General features: G+C 44.7%; 1 protein-coding gene across 1 annotated transcript in view; it reads right to left on the reverse strand.

Annotated features, from left to right (window-relative positions):
• Positions 1-4,703: 4,703 nt before the first annotated feature.
• Positions 4,704-22,770, reverse strand: part of HERC2 (HECT and RLD domain containing E3 ubiquitin protein ligase 2) — a 243,661-nt gene continuing 225,594 nt past the window's right edge. The window contains exons 85-94 of the mRNA XM_052636055.1: positions 18,926-19,113; positions 18,097-18,294; positions 15,387-15,470; positions 9,648-9,789; positions 9,328-9,522; positions 8,571-8,683; positions 7,770-7,960; positions 6,793-6,898; positions 6,315-6,527; positions 4,704-5,636 (exon numbers count right to left, since the gene is read on the reverse strand). Coding sequence (XP_052492015.1) covers positions 5,364-5,636; positions 6,315-6,527; positions 6,793-6,898; positions 7,770-7,960; positions 8,571-8,683; positions 9,328-9,522; positions 9,648-9,789; positions 15,387-15,470; positions 18,097-18,294; positions 18,926-19,113 — 1,703 coding nt within the window. The 3' untranslated portion in view covers positions 4,704-5,363. The remainder of the gene's footprint in view (positions 5,637-6,314; positions 6,528-6,792; positions 6,899-7,769; positions 7,961-8,570; positions 8,684-9,327; positions 9,523-9,647; positions 9,790-15,386; positions 15,471-18,096; positions 18,295-18,925; positions 19,114-22,770) is intronic.

Raw genomic sequence — 22,770 nt, forward strand, 5'->3', positions numbered from 1 at the left:
TCCTCCCCAGAAAGCAGCAGTTTGGGTCTCAAGACACTTTTCACTCCTAAAGCCTTTAGGATCCTCAATGATTTTTATCCAAATTATATTTATCAAGTTACCATATTAGAAATTAAAACTGAAAAAAAAATTTTTAATAGTCCCACAAGGTAAGGATAGGGTAAACAGCAAATATGTTAGTATGTAAAACTGAAAATTTTTAAATTATCCATTTTAAACTAAAAATAAGCCAATTTCTTATCAACATGAATACTATTTTGAGAAATTATTTTCCAAAACAAAAAAATTAGTGAATCACATTTACATTTTTATCAGTCTCTTTACTCTGGCTTAAGATAGCCAAATTCTCATTTTTGCCTCTGCAGTCCAAAACTGCAACAGTCAGCCCTCCACTATTGTTCCACAAGTGCAGATTCAACCAACCTCAGATCAAAAATATTCAGGAAAAATAATCCCAGAAAGTTCCTAAAAGCAAAATTTGAGTGTGCTGACAACTTACATAGTATTTACACTGCATTAGGTATTACAACGGAGAAGGTAATGGCACCCCACTCCAGTACTTTTGCCAGGAAAATCCCATGGATGGAGGAGCCTGGTGGGCTGCAGTCCATGGAGTTGCGAAGAGACTGAGCGCCTTCTCTTTCACTTGTCACTTTCATGCATTGGAGCAGGAAATGGCAACCCACTCCAGTGTTCTTGCCTGGAGAATCCCAAGGATGGCGGAGCCTAGTGGGCTGCTGTCTATGGGGTCGCAGAGTCAGACATGACTGCAGTGACTTAGCAGCAGCAGCAGCAGCAGGTATTACAAGTATGTATTGTAAGTATTATAAGTATGTATTATAGGTATTAGATGATTTAAAGTATATGAGAGGATATACAAATGTTATATGCAAATGTTATACTATTTTACATAAGGGAGTTGAGCATTCAGAGCCTTAGGGTACCTGGAACCAATTTTCTGCAGATATCAAGGGACAATCTTAATAATTTTATTGTAATATAAATTTTACAATATTGTATTGGTTTCTGCTATACAACATTGTGAATCAGCCATATGTATACATATATCCCCTCCCTCTTGAGCCTCCCTCCCACCACCAACCCCATCCCACCCTTCGAGGCCATCACAGAGCACCAAGCTGACCTCCCAGTGCTAAGCTATACAGCAACTTCCCACTAGGTGTCTTTCACACATGGTCATGTATATATGTCAATGAGACTCTTTCAATTCATTTCCACCTTTGCTTTCCCCCCATTTCCACAAGTCCGTTCTCTACATCTGCACCTCGATTCCTGTCTGCAATTAGGTTCATCAGTACCATTTTTCTAGATTCTATATACATGCATTTTTTCTTACTTCACGCTGTATGACAGGCTCTAGGTTCATCCACATCACTTTAACGGACTCAATTTCATTCCTTTTAATGGCTAATATTCCACTGTGGGTTTCCCTGATGCCTACATTGGAGATACTGGTTTGACTCCTGGGTTGGGAAGGTCCCCCAGAGAAGGAAATGGCATCCCACTCCAGTATTCTTGCCTGGGAAATCCCATGGGCAGAGAAGCCTGGCTGGCTACAGTCCATGCGGTCATAAGAGAGTCAGACATGACTTAAGAGACCAAACAACAACAAATATTTCACTGGATAGATGTACCACAACTTCTTTATCCACTCTCTATTGGTGGACATGCAGACTGCTTCCATGTCCTGGATATTTTAAATAGTGCTTCAATGAACAATGGAGTACATGCCTCTTTTTGAGTTATGGTTTTTTCAGGGTATATGACAAGTCATATGGTAATTCTATGTTTAGCTTTAATACTTTCATTGTGCCTATGTTTAACATAAGCTAAATAAGATTATAATAAATTATAAATTATATTATAGATATAATTATAAATTTGTGATTAATATGATTATAAATATAAATTATATCTGATGCAAATTTGTCAGCAAGGGAAGTTAATTTTTAAAAATGAACTGGAGGAAAATTGTTTCACAATGTTTGGTTTCTGCCATACAATTCAACCAAAATTATACATATATGTTTAGCTTTTTAAGGAACCTCCATATTGTTCTTCACAGTGGTTGCACCAATTTACATTCCCAACAGTGCAGGAAGGGTACCTTTTCTCCACACCCTCTCTAGCATTTATTGTTTGTAGATTTGTTGATGATGGCTATTCTGGCTGGTGTGAAGTGGTACCTCATTGTAGTTTTGATTTGGCATTTCTCTAATAATGAGTCCCCTGCATTGGCAGGCAGATTCTTTACCGGTGACGTTGAGCATCTTTTCCTGTGTCTGTTGGCCGTCTTCTTTAGAGAGATGTCTGTATAGGTCTTCTGCCCATTTTTTGATTGGGTTGCTTGTTTGATATTGAACTCCATAAGCTGTTTGTGTATTTTGGAAATTAATCCTTTGCTGCTTGTTTGCAACTATTCTCACATTCTGAAGGTTCTTTTCATCTTGTTTATGGTTTCCTTTGCTGAGCAAAAGCTTTTAAGTTTAATTAGGTCTCAACTATTTTTGTTTTTCATTACTTTAGGAGGTGGGTCAAAAAAGATCTTTCTGTGATCAATAAATTTGGTTAAGTTGCAGGATACAAAACTAACGCATAAAAATATCTTGTATTCCTATACACTTAACAATGAAAGAGCAGAAAGAGAAATTAAGTTAACAATCCCATTTACCACTGCAACAAAAATAATAAAATATCTAGGAATAAATCTACCTAAGGGACAAAAGACCTGTACTCAGAAAACTATAAAGTACTGATAAAGGAAAACAAAGAGGACACAAGCAGATAGAAAACTATACCATGTTCTTAGATTGGAAGAATCAATATAATGAAAATTAATATACTACCCAAAGCAATCTACAGATTCGATGCAACCCTTGTGAAATTACCTTCATAAAACTACAACAAACAATTTTACAATTCATAGGGAAATACAAAAGACTCTGAATAGCCAAAGTAATCTTGAGAAAGAAAACTGGAGCTGAAGGAATCAGGGTTCCCTGACTTCAGACTATACTACAAAACTAGTCATCAAAACAGTATGGTACTGTCACAAAAACAGAAATATAGATCAACTGAACAGGAGAGAGGGCCCCAAAATAAACTCATGCACCTATGGTCACCTAATCTATGACAAAGGAGGCAACAATATTTATTAAAGACAGCCTCTTCTAGTAAGTGGTGCTAGGAAATCTGGACAGCTACAAGAGTGAAATTAGAACATTCCCTAATACCATGTTGTTTAGTGGTTGTTTAGTCACTAAATCATGTCCAACTCTTTTGCAACCCCATGGGCTATAGCCAGCCAGGCTCCTCTGTCCATGGGATTTCCCAGGCAAGAATACTAGAGTGAGTTGTCATTTCCTTCTCCAGGGGATCTTCTCAACCCAGGGATTGAACCCATGTCTCCTGCAATCCCTAACACCATACATAAAAATAAAATGGATTTTATAGTTTTAAGAGTTTTACACTATAAAACTCTTGGAGGAAAACAGGAAAAACACCCGTAATGTTTTGACTGAAGGATATGAAGAAAATTTGGCCTCATGCAGATATGTAGTTGGAAAAGAGGACTTTCTGGACACCTTGACAAGGACTCAGGCCTGAGTGCAGGCTATAGCTGTTCTTACTTGCTCTCCTACCCTGAGTCATCAGAAGGGCATGTGAAGCAGAGCCCTACCAATCCACAGTCCAGAAACATGCAGCCAAAACTAGCCTACCCAGATGCAGAGAGAGAGAAATATTAAAAAAAAAAACACACACACTTTATTTTTGGCAGCACTGGGTTTTTGTTGCTGCTCTGGCTTTTCTCTAGTTGTGGTGAGTGACAGCTGTGTTCCAGTTATGGTACACAGGCTTATTTTGGTGGCATCTCTTTTGTAGAGCACAGGGTCTAGGGCACGTGAGCTTCAGTAGTAGTGGCATACAGGCTTAGCTGCCCCCCAGCATGTGGAACTCTCCTAGACTAGGGATCGAACCCATGTCCCCTGTATTAGCAGGCAGATTCTTAACCACAGGACCAGTAGGGAAACAAATGCTGTGTGCCACTGACTGACTAACAACACAAGGGATGGTGATTAAAAGACAAATCTCACAGCTTATGGAAATTTTAATACAAGCTGAAAAATGTTATTACCATCTTGGTCAAGAATAATTGCCCAGAAGAAAATTTCTCTTTGGATCTTTTAATGTAACACATTGGATCCCTGAGCAGTCTCCCAACATAAAACACTTACCTCTGGCCTCCATCTGGTACCATTTACCCTCAGTTCTACTGCATCAGGCCTGTCAACCAATCTTCCTACTGCAATCTCAGTCTTTCTCTCTGCAGAGCGTACCTGACACGATCCCAAAACAAGCAGCTCAAATCCTACCCCATGGCCGACTGGGCCAGAAACACTCCCTCGCCCCTAGGCCTACGGGAGCCACAGTTGCCCAGGTGGATGGCATGGAGGGCAGGAGAGGCTCCTGACCCCAGCCACTCCCCTAAACCTCTCCCGGCTCCTGATGACCACTCCCTCTGTCACCGTAATGAGTTTGGTTCTGTAACCAAAAAAGTCTAATGAGACTGGAATCCACTTTAACTAGTGCTGCATCAAACACTCATCTATATTTTGGTGGTAGTATATCCACCAGTGCTAGTTTTAACCATACATGAAAGATCAGCTTACAATTTTGTGACAAATGTTTTATTTATAGAGAATCAAAATTTAGGCATTAACATGACACAAACATTATATATAGTACTGTCCATGACAGAAGTGACGACACTGCTCACGGAGAGGACTTCGCTCCAGTCACACACCGCAAATGCTGGCGTGAGCACCTGGGGAGGAGAGAGGAGCTGGCAGCCTTTTTCTTTTGGTTTAAATAACTTCTGGATGCATTCAAGTAATACTGATCATTTAATGTTCAAAAAACTTTTAATAACAAATTTCAAGGAAAATTAATTGAAATATTTATAATAGGATTTCATTGTTACACAGTATTTCCAATGTACAATCAAGGCAATGCACAACATTTAAAAGGAAGGGGAAAATATCTATTTCACCCACAAGGGAAAAGGCTTTTTACTGATTTTCGGGGATGCTGCAATTCAACATTCATGTTAAAACCTTTACGCACTTTAGTAAACACGAAGTCCTACATGTAATGCAGCATTGTGGGTTAGAAGACCCTTTTAACAAAGTTTCCAAGTGCAAGGCTAACTCTCCAATCGATATCCCACACACTAGGGGACTAACCCATCTCCTGGCACTTATCACGCCCTGAACTCTGAACTGTAGCACTCTGCCATCTCAGTCAGTCTCGTGGGGTCTTGTGGTGGATGGCATGTATCCAGCTCAGTGTCCTGTTAGATAATCCTGGGTAGAATCTGAGGCAAATGAATCCACATCCTCGTTCTCCGAGTCGTCACTGCTGTCATCTGCAGCCGGCTCCCCTGTGAGGGCTATGCGAGCGTAATCATCTGTGTCTATTGACTTGCAAAAGTGGATGGCATATTTCAGTTTCTCCTCCAGCACCTGCTTACACGAATACCTGGGCAACTTCAACAAGAAGAAGCATGTGTAGGATTCAGGAAGGAAATGGTCAGGTGGGTTGTATTTATCCAATACCTGTTAATGAAAAATGTTAAATAATCAGAGACCATGTACAGGACAGGTAAAACTGCAATCTGTTTTATTATGTTCATTAGAGTTGACTCTCATTCACATACAGCATGATGTTTTTGACTAAGAATAACAACGTATCAGAAAAAATATCATCTAGTCAATTTCAGAAATAAAAAGGAGCAACTCATTAATTCTTAGGACTTTCAGTAAAAAATAGCAATTGGTTGCTGCAATTTCACCCCCAGGGGCCGGCAGGTAAACAGAGCCTGATTCTGACCAGTCAGAACTCAAGGCAGAACTCTTAGCCTCAATTGAATGGGCACTCTGATTTTTCTCAGTAAGCAGGATTATTTTATTGATTTGCCTAATTCAACCAGATACTCAAATAAATGCTTTTTTACATGATATGTGTGTGCTCAGAATCTAGAATATGCTGACTTAACAGCAGCATATTCTGGGGATGGCCAGATACATTTTTTAGAAGTAGGTAGTGGTACCTAACACCTGTAGTCATAACATTCTGAGCTCTCACATCAGAGAAGTTAAGTGTTTTTCATTTTGTTTCCAGAGGGTAGGAAAACCATGTAACAGGAAAGAACTGTTAGTTTTCTCATCTGCGGCAGAGCTCTGTGTGAGGGGCTTAACTCTCAGTTGATCCCAAAGGACATGCAGGAGCCACACCTGGATGACGAAGTCTCTGCCCCGAAAGTCAGCGATGGTCCTGGGCAGCCTTGTGCGGCCCCACACGAAGCGAAGGAAGAGGGAGCGCTCAGTGTTGGAGAAGGACTCCATCACCTCCCAGAACCACTGGATCAGGGGTGCAGAGGGCTCCACCCCCTTGTACGTTGCCACAGACTTTAAAAGATGCAGAGGGATGTCTGGGCTGCCACACACCTGTGGAGGGACACACTTCACATGAGCATACTACAGCTTTCTACCAGGGCTGGGGTGGGGAGGGTCAGGTGAGAGCGGCTGGAGGGGAGGAATGGGAGGCAGCGAATACTCGCTTCCTGAGCGTGTCTTACTTCACTCAAAAGGCATGAGCAGATCTCAGGCCTCCAAGAGTGAGATTTAACTGACAGGTTAACTGGTGGTGCTGATTCAGTGGATTACCATGAGAAGGGTGCTACAGGGAAGCACAGAGAAAGGGTGGGCATACCATCGTCTCCAACTCATATCCGGTGAAGAGAGAGAGAAGAGGGACAGGCACGACTCGGGCCATCCCCTCACGAACGGCAGCTACCTGCTCATCAAATTCGTGGAGTCTGAAAGAAAACATCCACTTTGCATTTCATGCAGATCATGCCAAGTCTCATTATGTGGACGAGCAAGGTGTGCGCTTTGCAGACACAGTCTCAAAGCTTCTCATGGACTGAGAAGCGAGACTGGCCCACAGAGTTCTACCTCAAAAATGAGCCACAGCTATACCCATTACAAGACACAATTCTCCATCTCTCCCTTCTTCTCAGGAAGGAGCCATAATCAGACATGCAGAGTCAGAGTCAGGTCCCACAACAGACAAGCTAAGAACTTTCTGAAAGTCAATGCTGTATCCAAGGTCCTCGTGACTGGCGAGTTAGGGCATGAGACAGAATAGAACACAGGTGGATGACACAGGGTGCCTGCAAGGACTGCGCTCAGCTAGAGTCCAGCAAGCAAAGCCCACCTGATACATTGGGCCTCATCCCAACACCCAGTCGGGTGATGCTGGAAGACAAGGCTTCCAAAAACCACACTAAGGGGACGGTGGGCAGAGGTCATGGATGGTGCTGCCAGTCCGCAATGCAGCAAACACAACTGAGTGGTAGTGCAAGGGCCCCGTGAGGGGTGGAGACCATCCAAACACAGCCCTGCCCCAGGAAGGGTGGCACACAGAGACCCTGTGACCTCTGCTGGCAGAGTCCAACAGGGGACTCTGCACCTCAGTGTTCTAGCCAGAGCCAGGAATCTCAGGTGAAAATAGTAAGTACTCTGACTCTAACCACAAAGGAAGCTTTGATGACTGTAGGCAGCAATCGCTGGAGCCAAGCCCATTAAATTTTACTTATGGAAAAAAAGCTGCCACCCAAGCAAACCATTTTCTGCTATTTTTGCTATTTATTGAGTTGAAACTCTGAAAGGCAGACAGTCACACACCTGTAGTTTATTGCGAGCCGGACATACTCTGCACGGTTGTCCAGAGTGATGTGTGTGTACTTGGAGCTCAGCTGGATGTCCTGGCCGCTGGCACTAGGCACTGTGAAGGGCAGGCTCATGGCCTCAAACTCCTCTGAGGTGGCTTCGTTATCACGGATGTACATGAGTCCAGGGATAAAATCTTTGTCAACCTTTCAAGGGAAGAAGGGAGTTCACCTACTGAGCAGGGTTGCTCCTCTGCCCCAGGCCCTGTTCACATCCCATACATGGTCATGCCAGGTCTCCATCTGCCTGGAGCCTGTGGCAAGGCTCCAAGTGCACTGCATGTGCCATGAAATAAAGGAGGAACAGCAGGGAAATGCTTTCACCCATGGAGCTGAAGAAAGAGTTTGGACAAGGGAAGTCCTTAAAATCACTTGCTGACTGTGACTGTGTTGGTCAGAGGTGAGTCCCACCTGCACTGAGGGAAACACACCCTGGAGAGGCCCCAGGAGTCTAAACTGCCCCCAGCTGCCTGCCCACATGCTCAGCTGTGCCATAGGAAAGACAGCAAGCTTTCTCATCTGACAAGACTGTACAAGTGGCAAAGCCCACAAAACAGGTATCAAGTTCTGGAAACAGGTTGGCCTGTGTCCACACTGCCACTCTGGTACCAGATGGCCAGCAGACTGATCATCGTGAGTATGTTGGGACCTCAGGGCAGGCTGCGCCTCTTCACCAGACCACAGGTGACCCCCACCATGCTTTGCACTGGACACACAATGAGTCCCATTTCTCTGTCCTCTCCCTCCTGGAGGTTACCTCGCTCAGGTCTGCAATGGTGAGGTTCATCCCAGCCAGCTGCTTCCAGACAGGCTCAGCAAGGTTCAGACTCAGGGGACTTCCAGTCCGAATGGCAATACCCAGTAACACACCTGCTCATTCAAAGCACAGAAGACAGGATATACTTGGTGCTGATGACAAAGTTCCCAGTCCACTCAAGTACACAGTGGAGATGAGCTCAGCACTGGGGCCTCAGTGCATTCCAAACCAACACTGCCCCAATTCACAGAGACTTAGGTCTGTCCTTGCAGCCTTATACCGTACACTAAAATTCATTACTTGCTTCTGTTCCTATGGACTAAGTCTATAACTCTCCTGCTCTTTCCACCAACAGTGGTAGCCACAGTGGCTAATCCTTGCTCCTTATATGGCAAAGCAGACAGCTGGAGCTTCTCAAGGAAGTTGGAGGCAGTGCCATGAGTGATGGATGCAAACCCTCACCAGGAGGGAGGGCCTGGCCAAATGTAGACTCTCTAAGATGTGATCCCAAGTTTCGGATATGTTTAAGATGCAGAAACACCGTATCTCAGATCCTCTGAGCGACAAAGGCACCATCTGGTCCTTAGCACACAGCTGCTAATGGTCCAGCTCTGCATGTCCCTGCAGCTACACAGTGAGGAAGCTAAAGCAGGTGTTTACAACAGCCACCAACAGTCTCAAGACAGAGGAGCCATCACACTAAGCAGAGCGCATGGAGCTGCAGGTCTGCAGCACTGCATCCACACGAGAGGCCTACCCAAGAACCGGAACATGCTGGTGTGCACAGGCGCCCTGGCAGCTGGGCTGAACAGGTAGCAGTCCCGGTTGGCCCCCGACTCATCCCTCCCATTGGGTGTTACGATCAGAAGTGGGGTGAGTCCATTCTGCAGCTCCTCACAGATCTCAGCTATGGACTCACTGTAGCCACCACCACAGTCATCCACAGATTCACCTAGGGAAAAGGAGGGTCAGTAGCTCACAGTCACTGACTGCATCAGAGGCCCCTGGGGAGCAGCTGGGGGGGGTCTCCCAGTTCTCCTCTCACACCAACACCCCTCCACACATACAAGCTCTCACCCACAAACTTGACCTTCCAGACGCGGTGTGGGAGGAGGAGGCTGTCAGGACTGAAAGAGCTCATCTTAGCGCACATCTGCCCAAAGACAGACTTGGTCCCATCAGGGCCCGCGAGGCCCCCTTTACTTCTTGAACGCTTGACCTAGAGACAGAAAGAAGGAAAATACATAACAAAGTCCAGAGCAGAAAGCACATGGGTGCCATCTTCACAAGCTGACCAGCCCTAGAACCCCTGCATCCAAAGCAGTGCTCGGCAGCTGATCATCCCTCCTGCTACCCTCGCCTGCCCTGTCCTGGTCACAGTGGGGGTGAGGGTGGGGTCCCTCTACAGAAAACAAACAGCACTCAGATGCCTGGTGTCACCCCTACAACCTCGGGCCACTGTGAGCACAGAGCTAACTCAAGTACAACCACCTGAGCATGCCTGTGCAAACATGAAGGGCAGCTGGACCTCCCAAGACTAACTCCTGTCCTCGTCTCCTCACCCACACCTGCTGAGGACCCCAAAGACCAGCTTTGAGCTCCTCTCTCTCCTGCCCTTGACACAGGCTGCCTACTAGACAGCTGTGTCAGCCAGGCCAGGGCCCGCTCACCAGCACACACAGCACATCAGGATGGGTGGCAACTATTGAGAGAGCACAGACCACAGGGAAAGCTGCAAGCAGCTCAAGTAGGCAGTAACTGCAACCTGGTTTATCCTCACACTGTATTTAACCTTACCCAGCGTCTCCATGAAGAGGCAGGATGCCTGAAAGCAGCCTCTAAGCAGACCATCAGCCCTGGGAGGGGCACATCAAGTGGCTCTGAGACCAAACCTGGATGCACCAGTGTGGCCAGAACAGAACCTTTCTTCCCTCCTTTCCTCACCTGCACAGATTCTACTCAACCCTTGGGGTCACTGTGGTATGATCACTTATCCCACCTGTGTTTCTCATCATAAGCTATCCAGATTGATGTAAAAGTAGCTGTGGTTTTGCACTGTGGAAATTTGCCATTTGACACTGGAATACATTCTTAAATAAATGCAGTTATGTTCTACATCATTTTAATGTGCATTTCTTGCTTTATGTTTTTTGCTAATGACTTATTACTTGCTGCTTATTTTATATTTATTTTAAACTAGAGTACATCATGAGAAATGCTGGGCTGGAGGAAGTAGAAGCTGGAATCAAGATTGCTGGGAGAAATATCAATAACCTCAGATATGCAGATGACACCACCTTTATGGCAGAAAATGAAGAAGAACTAAAGAGCCTCTTGATGAAAGTGGAAGAGAGTGAAAAAGTTGGCTTAAAGCTCAACATTCAGAAAACGAAGATCATGGCATCTGGTCCCATCATTTCATGGCAGACAGATGGGGAAACAGTGAAAACAGTGGCTGACTTTATTTTTTGGGGCTCCAAAATCACTGCAGATGGTGATTGCAGCCATGAAATTAAAAGATGCTTACTTCTTGAAAGGAAAGTTATGACCAATCTAGATAGCATATTAAAAAGCAGAGACATTACTTTGCTAACAAAGGTCCGTCTAGTCAAGGCTATGGTTTTTCCAGTGGTCATGTATGGATGGATGTGAGAGTTGGACTGTGAAGAAAGCTGAGCGCCGAAGAATTGATGCTTTTGAACCGTGGTGTTGGAGAAGACTCTTGAGAGTCTCTTGGACTGCAAGGAGATCCAACCAGTCCATCCTAAAGGAGATCAGTCCTGGGTGTTCACTGGAAGGACTGATGTGGAAGCTGAAACTCCAATACTTCGGCCACCTGATGCAAAGAGCTGACTCACTGGAAAAGCCCCTGATGCTGGGAGGGATTGAGGGCAGGAGGAGAAGGGGACGACAGAGGATGAGATGGTTGGATGCATCATCAACTCGACAGACATGGGTTTCGGTGGACTCCAGGAGTTGGTGATGGACAGGGAGGCCTGGTGTGCCATGTGCGGTTCATAGGGTCACAAAGAGCTGGATACAACTGAGCGACTGAACTGAACTGAACTGAACTGAACTGATGGAAATGATGTTAGACCAAAAGCAAACTCAAGTGATTTTCTTATTCCAAGTTCAAAATGGGTTGTAAAGCAGCAGAAACAACGCACAACATTAACAATGCATTTGGGCCAGGAACTGCTAACGAATATACATTGCAGTGGTTGTTCAAAAAGTTCTGCAAAGCAGACAAACCTTGAAGATGAGGAGCATAGGGGCTGACCATCAGAAGTTGACAACAACCAACTGAGAGCAATCATCAAAGCTGATCCTCTTGTAACTACACAAAAAGTTGCCCAAGAACTCAACATCAACCATTCTACCGTCATTCGGCATTTGAAGCAAATTGGAAAGGTGAAAATACTCAGTAGGGTGGGTGCCTCATGAGCTGACTGAAAATCAAAAAAATCGTCATTTTGAAGTGTCATCTTCTCTTACTCTATGCAACAACAAACTATTTCTCGATTGGATTGTGATGTGAGATGAAAAGTGGATTATATAACAACCAGTGATGACCAGTTCAGCGGTTGGACCAAGAAGCAGCTCCAAAGCACTTCCCAAAGCCAAACTTGCACCAAAAAACAGGGTCATGGCCGCTGTTTGGTGGTCTGCTGTTGGTCTGATCCACTACCAATTTCTGATTCCTGGAGAAACCATTACATCTGAGAACTATGCTCAGCAAATCGATGAGATGCCCTGAAAACTGCAACGCCTACAGCCAGCATTGTTCAACTGAATGGGCCCAATTCTCCATGACAACGCACAACCGTATGTTGCACAACCAATGCTTCAAAAGTTGAACAAATTGGGCTATGAAGTTCTGCCTCATCTGCCATATTCACCTGACCTCTCGCCAACTGATGCCACTTCTTCAAGCATCTCAACAACTTTGAGGGAAGGGAAAACACTTCCACAACCAGCAGAAGGCAGAAAATGTTTTCCAAGAGTTTGTGAAATCCTGAGGCTTGGATTTTTATGCTACAGGAGTAAACAAACTTATTTCTCATTGGCAAAAATGTGTTGATAGTAATGGTTCCTATTCTGATTAATAAAGATGTGTTTGAGTCTAGTTATAATGATTTAAAATTCAGGGTCTGAAACTGCAATTATTTTTGCACCAACCTAATAAGATGCCTCAACAGATCAGAACAGTGGCCTCAAGCCCTTACTCAGCTACTCAGGCTGTGCTTCAGAATCCCCCAGGAAGCTCAGTCTGAAGTGATGGCAAAATGAGAAGTTAAGGAAAAGTGATTCTGAAAATGTACTTTTACACTGACTCCTCTGGCTAAACTCTCATCATCCTTAACTTCTTTGTGAGTTCTCAGCTAAGTTTAACAGCTAATTTTCCTTACTGCAGAAATTATCAATCTTAAGACTAAAAGAACAATGACAATAATAATAACAACAGTCTCCTGTGGAGTGAGTTTTCCTACACGCCACACATTCAGCTGCACGTTCTCACATGTCATTTCATTTAGCCTCAGTAGCTCTCTAAGGCACACAATACCTGGGGGAAAAGTGAGTTACAGAAAGGAAGAAGATGTGTTCCTCTGCAAGGGGTAAGTAAGACACAGACTTGCTTCCCACTTGAAAGATCACATCACTTCCATTTACAGTACCAGTTAACACAGCCTGATGCTCTCAGCCGCTATGAAGGAGCATGGCTCTATGAACACAGCCAGGACACTGCAAGGACAGGGTTGTGTTACCTGGCATCTCTGAACAGCAGGAATATAGGTAGTTTTAATTGTCTTTAAATTTTCTAAATTTTTGGAAATGTGCTCATTTCTGTAACTGCATTACCTATAATAAAAAATTTTCATATACACTGATTTTTAGACCCTGTTACAAAACTAAATCAAATCCAAACAGAAATACCCTCCAAGAACACAGCCTACTTTTAGTGTCTCTAGGGCACTTTCAACATAAAGTAAGAAAATCTCTCCAGAGGCATCCCCACAAAAGTTGCAGCCCTGCGAGAGTACAGGGAAGAGGCCACCTACACCACCTTTCTGGGTGACTACTGGTGTCTGCGTTCAACTTGGACTCACAGACTGTTCCCTCCATCACTCTGCTCTATTTTACCTCCACCTTTGTGGAAGTTCTTTCTAATTTTAAGAGTGGGTATGAAGCCCTGAATTGAAGAGAATCTGGCTCTGGCGCCTGAGGGTCTCTGGGTAGCTGGAGTGGCTGCTCCAACATTAACGAGCACTGTACACTGCACTGAAGGTTACTTACACGTCTTTCAAAAAATGTGTAATATAAATCTGTTTGCCCTCTTATCTATCCTTATCTAGTCACGTCTGTTCAGACATGCACCCAACAGACTCATAACTCAAGGTACTAGGGATATAAAGACGAGAAAGAAAGAGGCATCAAGCACACAATGACTGAAAAACGTGCCTAGTGCAGATTCCAGGTTATCCAGGTTCCCAGATGACCAGGGCCCCTGGGCCTGGACACCCACATTGGGCCACTGGCCCCAACATGGTGCCCGCGCACGGCCGAGGCAAGCCTGAGACCCAAGAACACCCAACTGTCTGAATTAGACAATCTGCAGCCATCAGCCTTCTGCACTTATGAACTTAAGTATTTAAAACCTAATAATGTAGAGAAAACCAAAATGATTCTCCAAGGGGGGAAATAAAGCTTTCTCATTAATCTAATTAACCAGTCCATTTGTTTGTGGAATGGGCTGACTGACCTCCAGCTTCACATTAAACATTATGACGTCAGTGAATTAATCACTTCCATCAGCACGGTCACATGTGTTCTCCAACAAAGGACAAGAGTTGTTGTCTTAATTAAAAATGCCCCCAAGAACAACTCTGGAAGAATTTCTAGTCATATAACCGGCATCAGGGTAAAAATCATGTGCTAACAAGAAGGTTCAGGAACAAAGCCCTTGTTCTTCATGGCTCGCTTTTGCTCCAGAGGTGGGACCAATTTCATTTGCATGGTAAATGTCAAGCACACACAATGTCATCATTAGTGCCTTTTGCTTTAATTCTTTTAACGTGAAGCTTATATACATTCAGCAGCAGCATAAATCCACAGACAGTCTCCTTTTCATTTCTTTGATTACTACTGCGATGCAAAGTCTTAGTCTTAGTCATTCTGGCCTATTAAACTGGCAAAGTAAGCCATCAGAACTGGGGAGGGTGTGAGGCTGGTGTGAACAGGAAACCTGCTCTGCATCTCAGAACCTAAACCAAGTGGGTGACTGAAGACACACACATAGCTAGAGCTACACCAGCTGGCCCTGCTGTATCCCAGAAAGGCAGGCCCAACTTTCTAGGCCACAGCAGAAAAATCAGCATGTTCCGCTGGTTAGCAGAAATAATCGCAGCAAAGCCCTACGGCACGGGACAGAGATCTGGGTGCTTAAAATGCATTAAGGGGAACAGAGAGCAAGTTACCAAAGTCTAGTTCAGGTTATAACATACTCCCCAAACATTAGCAGCAGTTGTCAACATGTGGTGGAAATATGGGTCATTTTTACTTTTCCCTTTTTGCTTATCTGGATTTGTGCTCCCAGGTTATCTGAAATAAGCTTTTCTTCTTCGTGTTATAAAGAAAACCATTTACATGGCCACCTGGCAGTCTCAGCACCATAGGGCATCCCACACACATGGCACCTTGCTCTCTAACCAAGGGCACAAGAGTCTTGCTGTAAGCACTTGTCCCAGGCTGCAGCGATGCAACTCACAACCACGAAACCATCGCATCTGTGAACAGAGAACATGTCCATTTTGTTACCTGGATGCGGTTCAACTCCACCACAGGGCCATGCTGGCGATCTCGCACCATAGTGGCTTGTACTACTTTTCGAAAGGCCGCTTCCTAAAACACACCAAAACAAAATTTAGAATGCTATACAGAAAGTATTACCCATAGATAGTTCACATCATGAAACTCCCTTTTTCAGGTCTGAGGTGGCCCAGGGGATTAGCCTGGCATCAGTACACAAGTCCCTGCAGAGGCTCAGGCAGCCAGCAGGGCCAGTGCTTGGCACTGCTCCCTGCCTGCCATCTGGGGGCAGGAGGCACCCAAAATGCCCTGGACACAGAGGGGAGAGGGCCAGAGCCTGAGGAGCAGCTGCTCTAACTCAGGTCTCAGGCCAGGCTCAGGGCTAACGAGAAACCTGAGGTTTCCCAGCCAAACTGCAAGTCCAGCACTGCAGTTGGTGACTGAGGCACCAAATACACCTCAGCATTGCTGTTCTGAAAAAGACACCCAACATAAAGCAGCAGTAGTCAGGGAGCCTAGAGGAGCGGGCCAGGGCTGGGGTGGGGCTGGGGAGACACTGGCACCCTGCACTGAAAGAAACCTGGAAGAAACCCAGGGTGACGACAAGGAAAGGGAACAGGTCCCAGCTTCACCCAGGGGAAGCATGCCTGCGTGGGCCCCAGCACACGGGGAGGCCCTGCGATGGTGTGCGCATGCCTGAGGACGGGACCAGACCCCAGAGACCCTCAAAGGAGACAGGGCCACTGGCTGACACGGGCCCCACAAGTGGGCCCCTGCGTTCTTTTCTGGAGAAAGGGTGGCTAAGAGAGTAGAGGGCAGGGCACACTGCTCTTAAGTCAGAGCCCCAGGAACTCCCACCTGTGGAAGAGGCGAGGGCAGAGATGCTCCCATTTGCACAGAGGGGGCCTCAGACACACACCCTACACCACACAGGAGACTGCAGAGTAAGCCCCTCCCCACACAATCCTGCACACCGACCAGCTACTTTTGCCCTTACCCTTCCTGACCTCTGCTCTCCCCCAGCTCCAGGCAAGCGTTCCCTTCCCCACAGAGCAGCGGTCCCCTAGTCCCATCCTCCTGAGATGCACTCTCTTCTGGGCTCTGCTGACTCCACAGTCACCAACAAAACCTACTCTCCAAAAATCCCAGCAGAAGCAGTCCTTTCTAACTAGGACCAAAACAGGCTGATCCTCTGTTGCTAAGGGACCCTTTCAGCCTCCCTGAGGCCCCCACCCCCGACTCAGTTGCAGGAGACTTGCACACTGTGTGAGATGCTGCCTCTCTGCTCTCCCCACAAGGAGAGGCTTTCTCCCTTTTATTAAGCATTATCACCTCCACTCTGAGGGATTAAAGTAATGATGAAAGGAATCAATTTACCATTTTTATTACTGAAAAAGGGTTGAAGTAAAGATTCAAATTTGATTTTACCCGTCCACAATTTTTTCCTGCTCCCCATTATCAGAGAAATTTTTCCATTACCACAATCCCCATCATTGCCTACATGTCTCTGCTGCTGCTGCTAAGTCACTTCAGTTGTGTCCGACTCTGTGAGACCCCACAGATGGCAACCCACCAGGCTCCCCCGCCCCTGGCATTCTCCAGGCAAGAACACTGGAGTGGGTTGCCATTTCCTTCTCCAATGCATAAAAGTGAAAAGTGAAAGTGAAGTCGCTCAGTCGTGTCTGACTCTTTGTGATCCCATGGACTGCAGCCTACCAGGCTTCTCCGTCCATGGGATTTTCCAGGCAAGAATACTGGAGTGGGGTGCCATCACCTTCTCTGACATGTCTCTAAGCCACACATAAAAATAAAATGTGTGCACTAGTCTTCTTTGGCTAGGAATTTTAGGAAATAAAGCTAATCCTGAAAAATAATCTGTTTGGACAGTACTCCAAAACATCTAAATTTTATTATCATTAAAAACAGGCCATGACCTTGGATTAAAAACCCTATACGTAAAAAAAAAAAACAAAAACAACCCTATACATCACAGAATCAGAACCCTCAGGGCAAGGACTCCTTAACCTAACCTCTATGCTTTTTTCCCTGTATAAACACCCCCCAGCATACAGTAACTGAGCCTCTTCTAGGCCATCCTGCCAAGATGCTTGCCAGAAACTTGATGACTTCAGATATCTCAATTCTAGACAGCTGAAATTATTACAAATGTCAGTGGGTTAAAATCTGTCTGACACCTTTCAGAAGCCCTCATTCCTGATTCTTTCCAGAGTCTCATAAATTACCTTCAACCAGGAATTTCTACATATCCTAGTATAATACTTTCATCTAAGCAATCTGTAACTTCTGGGTCCTCTGCTAGACGTACCTGGAGAAGAAATTATCTCATTTTTTTTTTCCTTCCTGCTGCCAGTAGGAATTTGCCATAAAGCCTCAAGTCCAGGATAGCAGAGAGCACTGTAAGAATGGAAGCTTAGTTTTGCCAACCCCCTCCTGAGAGGTGGGGTAGTGGGAAAGAGATTACAAGGGGATAGCACCTAACCATTTTTAATATAAGCTCCAAAAAAGAAGGGATTTGTGTCTGTCTGTCACCAATGCACTCTAAGAACCCAGGACAGAGCCTGGTACATAGTAGGTGCTCTGTGAACATTTGCTAAATGAGCAGTTTTCAGTATATTTCTGGTTTAGAAATTTTTGTTGGATTAAAACTTACTGAGGATAACAACATCACCTACAGTAAAAATAGTCACCAGAGCAGTACCTTTCCCTGGGATATCAGAATTCCTCGAAGAGTGTCAAACCCCACAGATGGCCCAAGTCCGGTTTCATCGAGAGAACCCTCAAGGTCAAACATGGGGATGCAGGGGCAAAAGAGCTCTGAGATGTGGTGCAGCAGCAGCAGCCGGTTCCTCAGTGCTATGATAGGGATTTCCTGTAAATGATTGTACTCCATGGGAACCTGAAACATGGAAACTTGTTATGTCAATTTAGGTGTCAAGCGCACAGTTAAGCCACAGTATAGTAGATGGGTTGAAAATACTGTTCTTGAAAACAAGCACTATGACTTCTGAGTTTGGTTTGAAAAATCTTGCCATTTTAAAGATAATATTCTGGCCATTTTGCCTGAGCCAAGAAATGTAAACCAAGGAGAATGCTAAAAAGAAAATTAGCTTATAGAATTATATTTACTACAGAAAACATACAATCTGTATTACCAGAATAGTTTATAAAATTTTTAATAAAGGTGACACACTGATATACACAGAATGTTGACAAGTGTGCATAATTAAGGTTCTTATACGTGTGAGTGCTCAGTTATGTACGACTGTTTGCGACTGCAGGGACTGTGCCCGCCAAGCTCCTCTGTTCATGGAGTGTTCCAGGCAAGAATACTGGAGTGGGTAGCCATTTCCTACTCCAGGGGATTTTCCTGACCCAGGGATTGAAACTGGTAATTAAGGTTCTTAAGATACATCATTATGAATCAGCGGAAAGGAAGTGTGTGCATGCTTGTACACCCGTAACTTAGTACATAGATAACTCTGTCACGACTTGCATGCCTGCTAGCCCACTTGGCTCAACCAACTGACCTGTACAGGGAGCTTCCCAGCGCTGGCAGGCTTGCTGGTTGACCAGGCGAGAGTGTGTGCTGAGCCACAGGCCACACGGTTGACCTTCTTACCCTGAAGAGCAGCTACCAGCCGAGGCCTCTGGATGGCATTTGTTGTTCCATCTCCCAACTGTCCCTCATCATTGTCACCCCACGTATAAACTTCACCTAAAGCAGCAGATTGAGAACAGGACTTGCAGACAAGAACCAGTAAATGCACAACCACTACATCTTCCCACATATACAGCCCTTACTATCTTCCAACTGACTACTGGCAGTCATCTGTGCAAATGTTACATTTATGGTGAGCTAGATGTCTTGAATCACAATACTTAAAAGGCAGCAGGATTCCCAGGATTCTTGACAGCCTCTGCTGGCTAAAACTCCTTTTCCAACCATGTCTGTTCACCAGACTAAGCATGTACCTGGAAGCAGCTCTTAATCCGAACAAGTAACATCAAAACAGATGGTAAAAACAATCCAAATTGATTTTGTATGTTAAAGGAACAGAAAGTCAGTTTTTAACTAAACAAAATCCTTGTCTTAACGAACACGTGCTCTTCTAATGGTTATTCCTATCCTAAACACAAGATTCAAACACTGATGAGAATCACGCTTTTCAGCATACCATGCTAGACTCCAATCATGTATGGTTACGATGGTGATTAGAACAGAAGTGAATTTAGTTATGTAGAGATGTCACAGAACTAAAGCCTTGCCAGATTCACAAAGACTCCTCAAGATGCCATGCAGCCATAAGCACCACTCTACAAACTACAAGGCTTGCGCAATGAAGGGCGGGGTACTTGTGTCCTTCCCCTTCCTGTTCTGGATAGCTCAGTCCAAAAGCCACTGGGCAGGTGTCAGAGTGCAAGCAAGAGGAAGAGAGCCTCTCTGCAGAGGCACAGCTGGGTGCACAGACTCAGAATGCACAGGGACAAGGGCTTCCACAAAGAGGGTAAGCCCAGTAGGAGAGGCAGGCCAAAGCAGGGAGCTGTATACCCATGAGAGGGCACAATCCTGAGTGGGCGGGGCAGTCACAACCCGAATGAGGTAAGGATCCACACAGGGGAGAAGTCAAAGGCAATGATGGGCCAGTAGCCACTACAGTAAGAGTAAGTTGCTACATTAGAGGACCAGGTTTCTTACAAAAGAGAAAGGAGTTACAAGGATGGGCAGAGAGAAAACTAGAATGAATCGGTGGTTTCAAACTAGAGCTTGGGGTACTGGTGTGAACAAGTTGTGTTCACTGTACATACATACATACAAAAACAAACACAAATGTAATTTTGTATATTATTTACACATATATTCCCTAGCTCTGTCCTCTAAGAAGGTCTGACAGCAGTGATAGCACTTTAGCAATGAGCACCTATAGACCAGATCTTGTCTTTTAAATGCCATTTTCCTCCAAAGGCACCAGGACTCCTTGGGAAAACATCAAATTCTAGGTTTGAGACATAAAGACTGAGGATAAGGATAGAATGTCTTATTGTGCTAGAAAGCACAGAAGTACTCAAGGAATAATGTGGGGATATTCCAGGAGATGAAATAGGGCATGATTTGAGCATCAAAGTAAGTAACAGCAACAGCTTACATTTTTTTTTTTGTTCAGTGACTAAGTTGTGTCCGACTGTCTGCATCCCCATCGAGTGCAGCATGCCAGGCTCCTCTGTCCTCCACTATCTCCTGTAGTTGCTCAAACTCATATGTCCATTGAGTCGGTGACATTATCTAACCCTCTCATCCTCTGCCACACCCTTCTCCTTTTGCAGCATCAGTCTTTTTCAACGAGTCACCTCTTCACATCAGGTGACCAAAGTACTGGAGCTTCAACTTTATCATCAGTACTTCAAATGAATATTCATAAGGTTGATTTCCTTTAGCATTGACTGGTGTGATCTCCTTGAAGTCCAAAGGACTCTCAAGAGTATTCTCCAGCACCACAGTCTGAAAGGATCAATTCTTCGGTGCTCAGCTTTCTTTATGGTTCAACTCTCACATCCATACATGACTGCTGGAAACCATAGCTTTGACTGTACAGACCTTTGTTGGTAAAGTGATGGCTCTGCTTTTTATATACACTGTCTAGGTTTATCATAGCTTCCTTCCAAGGAGCAAGCGTCTTTTAATTTCATGGCTGTAGCCACCATCTGTAGTGATTTTGCAACACAAGAAAATAAAGTCTCTCTCTGTTTCCATTGTTTCCCCATCTATTTGCCATGAAGTGATGGGACCGGATGCCATGATCTTCTTTTTTTGAATGTTGAGTTTTAAGCCAGCTTTTTCACTCTCCTCTTTCACTTTCATTAAGAGGCTCTTTAGTTCCTCTTCACTTTCTGCCATTGGAGTGTTATTATATGCAAATCTGAGGTTGTTGATATTTCTCCCAGTAATCTTGACTCCAGTCTGTGATTTATCCAGGCTGGTATTTTGCATAATATACTCTGCATAGAAGTTAAATAGCAATGTGACAATATACAGTCTTGTACTCCTTTCCCAATTTGGAACCAGTCAGTTGTTCCATGTCTGGTCCTAACTGCTGCTTCTTGACCCACATACAGGTTACTTAGGAGGCAGATAAGGTGTGGTACTCCCATCTCTTTAAGAATTTTCCACAATTTGTCAAAGGCTTTAGCATAGTCAATGAAGCAGAAGTAGATATTTTTCTGGAATTCCCTTGCTTTCTCTATGAACCAACAGATGTTGGCAGTTTGATATCGGATTCCCCTGCCTTTTCTAAACCCAGCTTGTATATTTGGAAGTTCTTAGTTCATGTACTGCTAAAGCCTAGCTTGAAGGAATCTGAGCATAACTCTGCTAGCATGTGAAATGAGCACCACTGTATGGTAGTCTGAGCAATTTTTGGCATTGCCTTTGGAACTGGAATGAAAACTGACCTTTTCCAGTCCTGTGGTCACTGCTGAGCTTTCCAGATGTGCTAACATATTGAGTGCAGCACTTTAACAGCATCATCCTTTGGATTTGAAATAGCTCAGCTGGAATTCCACTGCCTTCACTAGCTTTGTTTGTAGTAATGCTTCCTACGGACCACTTGACGTCACACGCCAGGATGTCTGGCTCTAGGTGAGTGGCCACAAACAATCGTGGTTATCTGGGTCATTTAAGACCTTTCTTGTATAGTTCTTCTGTGTATTCTTGCCACCTCTTCTTAGTCTCTTCTGTTTCTGTTAAGTCCTTACCCTATCTGTCCTTTATTGTGCCCATCCCCTTGCATGAAACAAGCTTACATATATATAACTCATTAAATAAATTAGGAAACCATGAGTCCAACAACATGAAAACAAAAAAATTTTTAATATCTGATGAGAATAAGTAAATAAAATGGTCAAGAACTCAGCATATCATACTCAGAGCCACAGTTCATTACAGTGACACAAAGCAAAATCAGCAAACAGCACATGGATGAAGTGCAGAGAAAACCAGGAGCGAGCTCCCAACAGTTCCCCTGCAGGGGCTGTCACACGGACATATTTAGATCCCTGAGTAACAAGCTGTGGCCACGTGTGATGTGCTGTCCACCAGGGAAGCTCATTAGCAACTCAGTGCCCAGGACTTTGACTGGGGGAGATCATGCAGGCACCTCTGTTCAGCATGTCCCCAAGTTCCAGATTCCGCCCCCAGAAGGAAGCAGGTTTCAGCAGAGACCACACTCTTTTCAAACATTCTAACAAGGCCTCTTTCAATCAGGGCTAGTGGGTTAGCCTAAAATCCAGGTTCCCAGAAGCCAGTTGAAGGCCAACCTCACAAGCAGGCCTTTCTAAAAATAGCCACCAACATGTGGAGCAAGGGGAGAATGGGATG

The sequence above is a fragment of the Budorcas taxicolor genome, chromosome 2, assembly GCF_023091745.1.
Source record: "Budorcas taxicolor isolate Tak-1 chromosome 2, Takin1.1, whole genome shotgun sequence".
NCBI classification, from domain to species: domain Eukaryota; kingdom Metazoa; phylum Chordata; class Mammalia; order Artiodactyla; family Bovidae; genus Budorcas; species Budorcas taxicolor.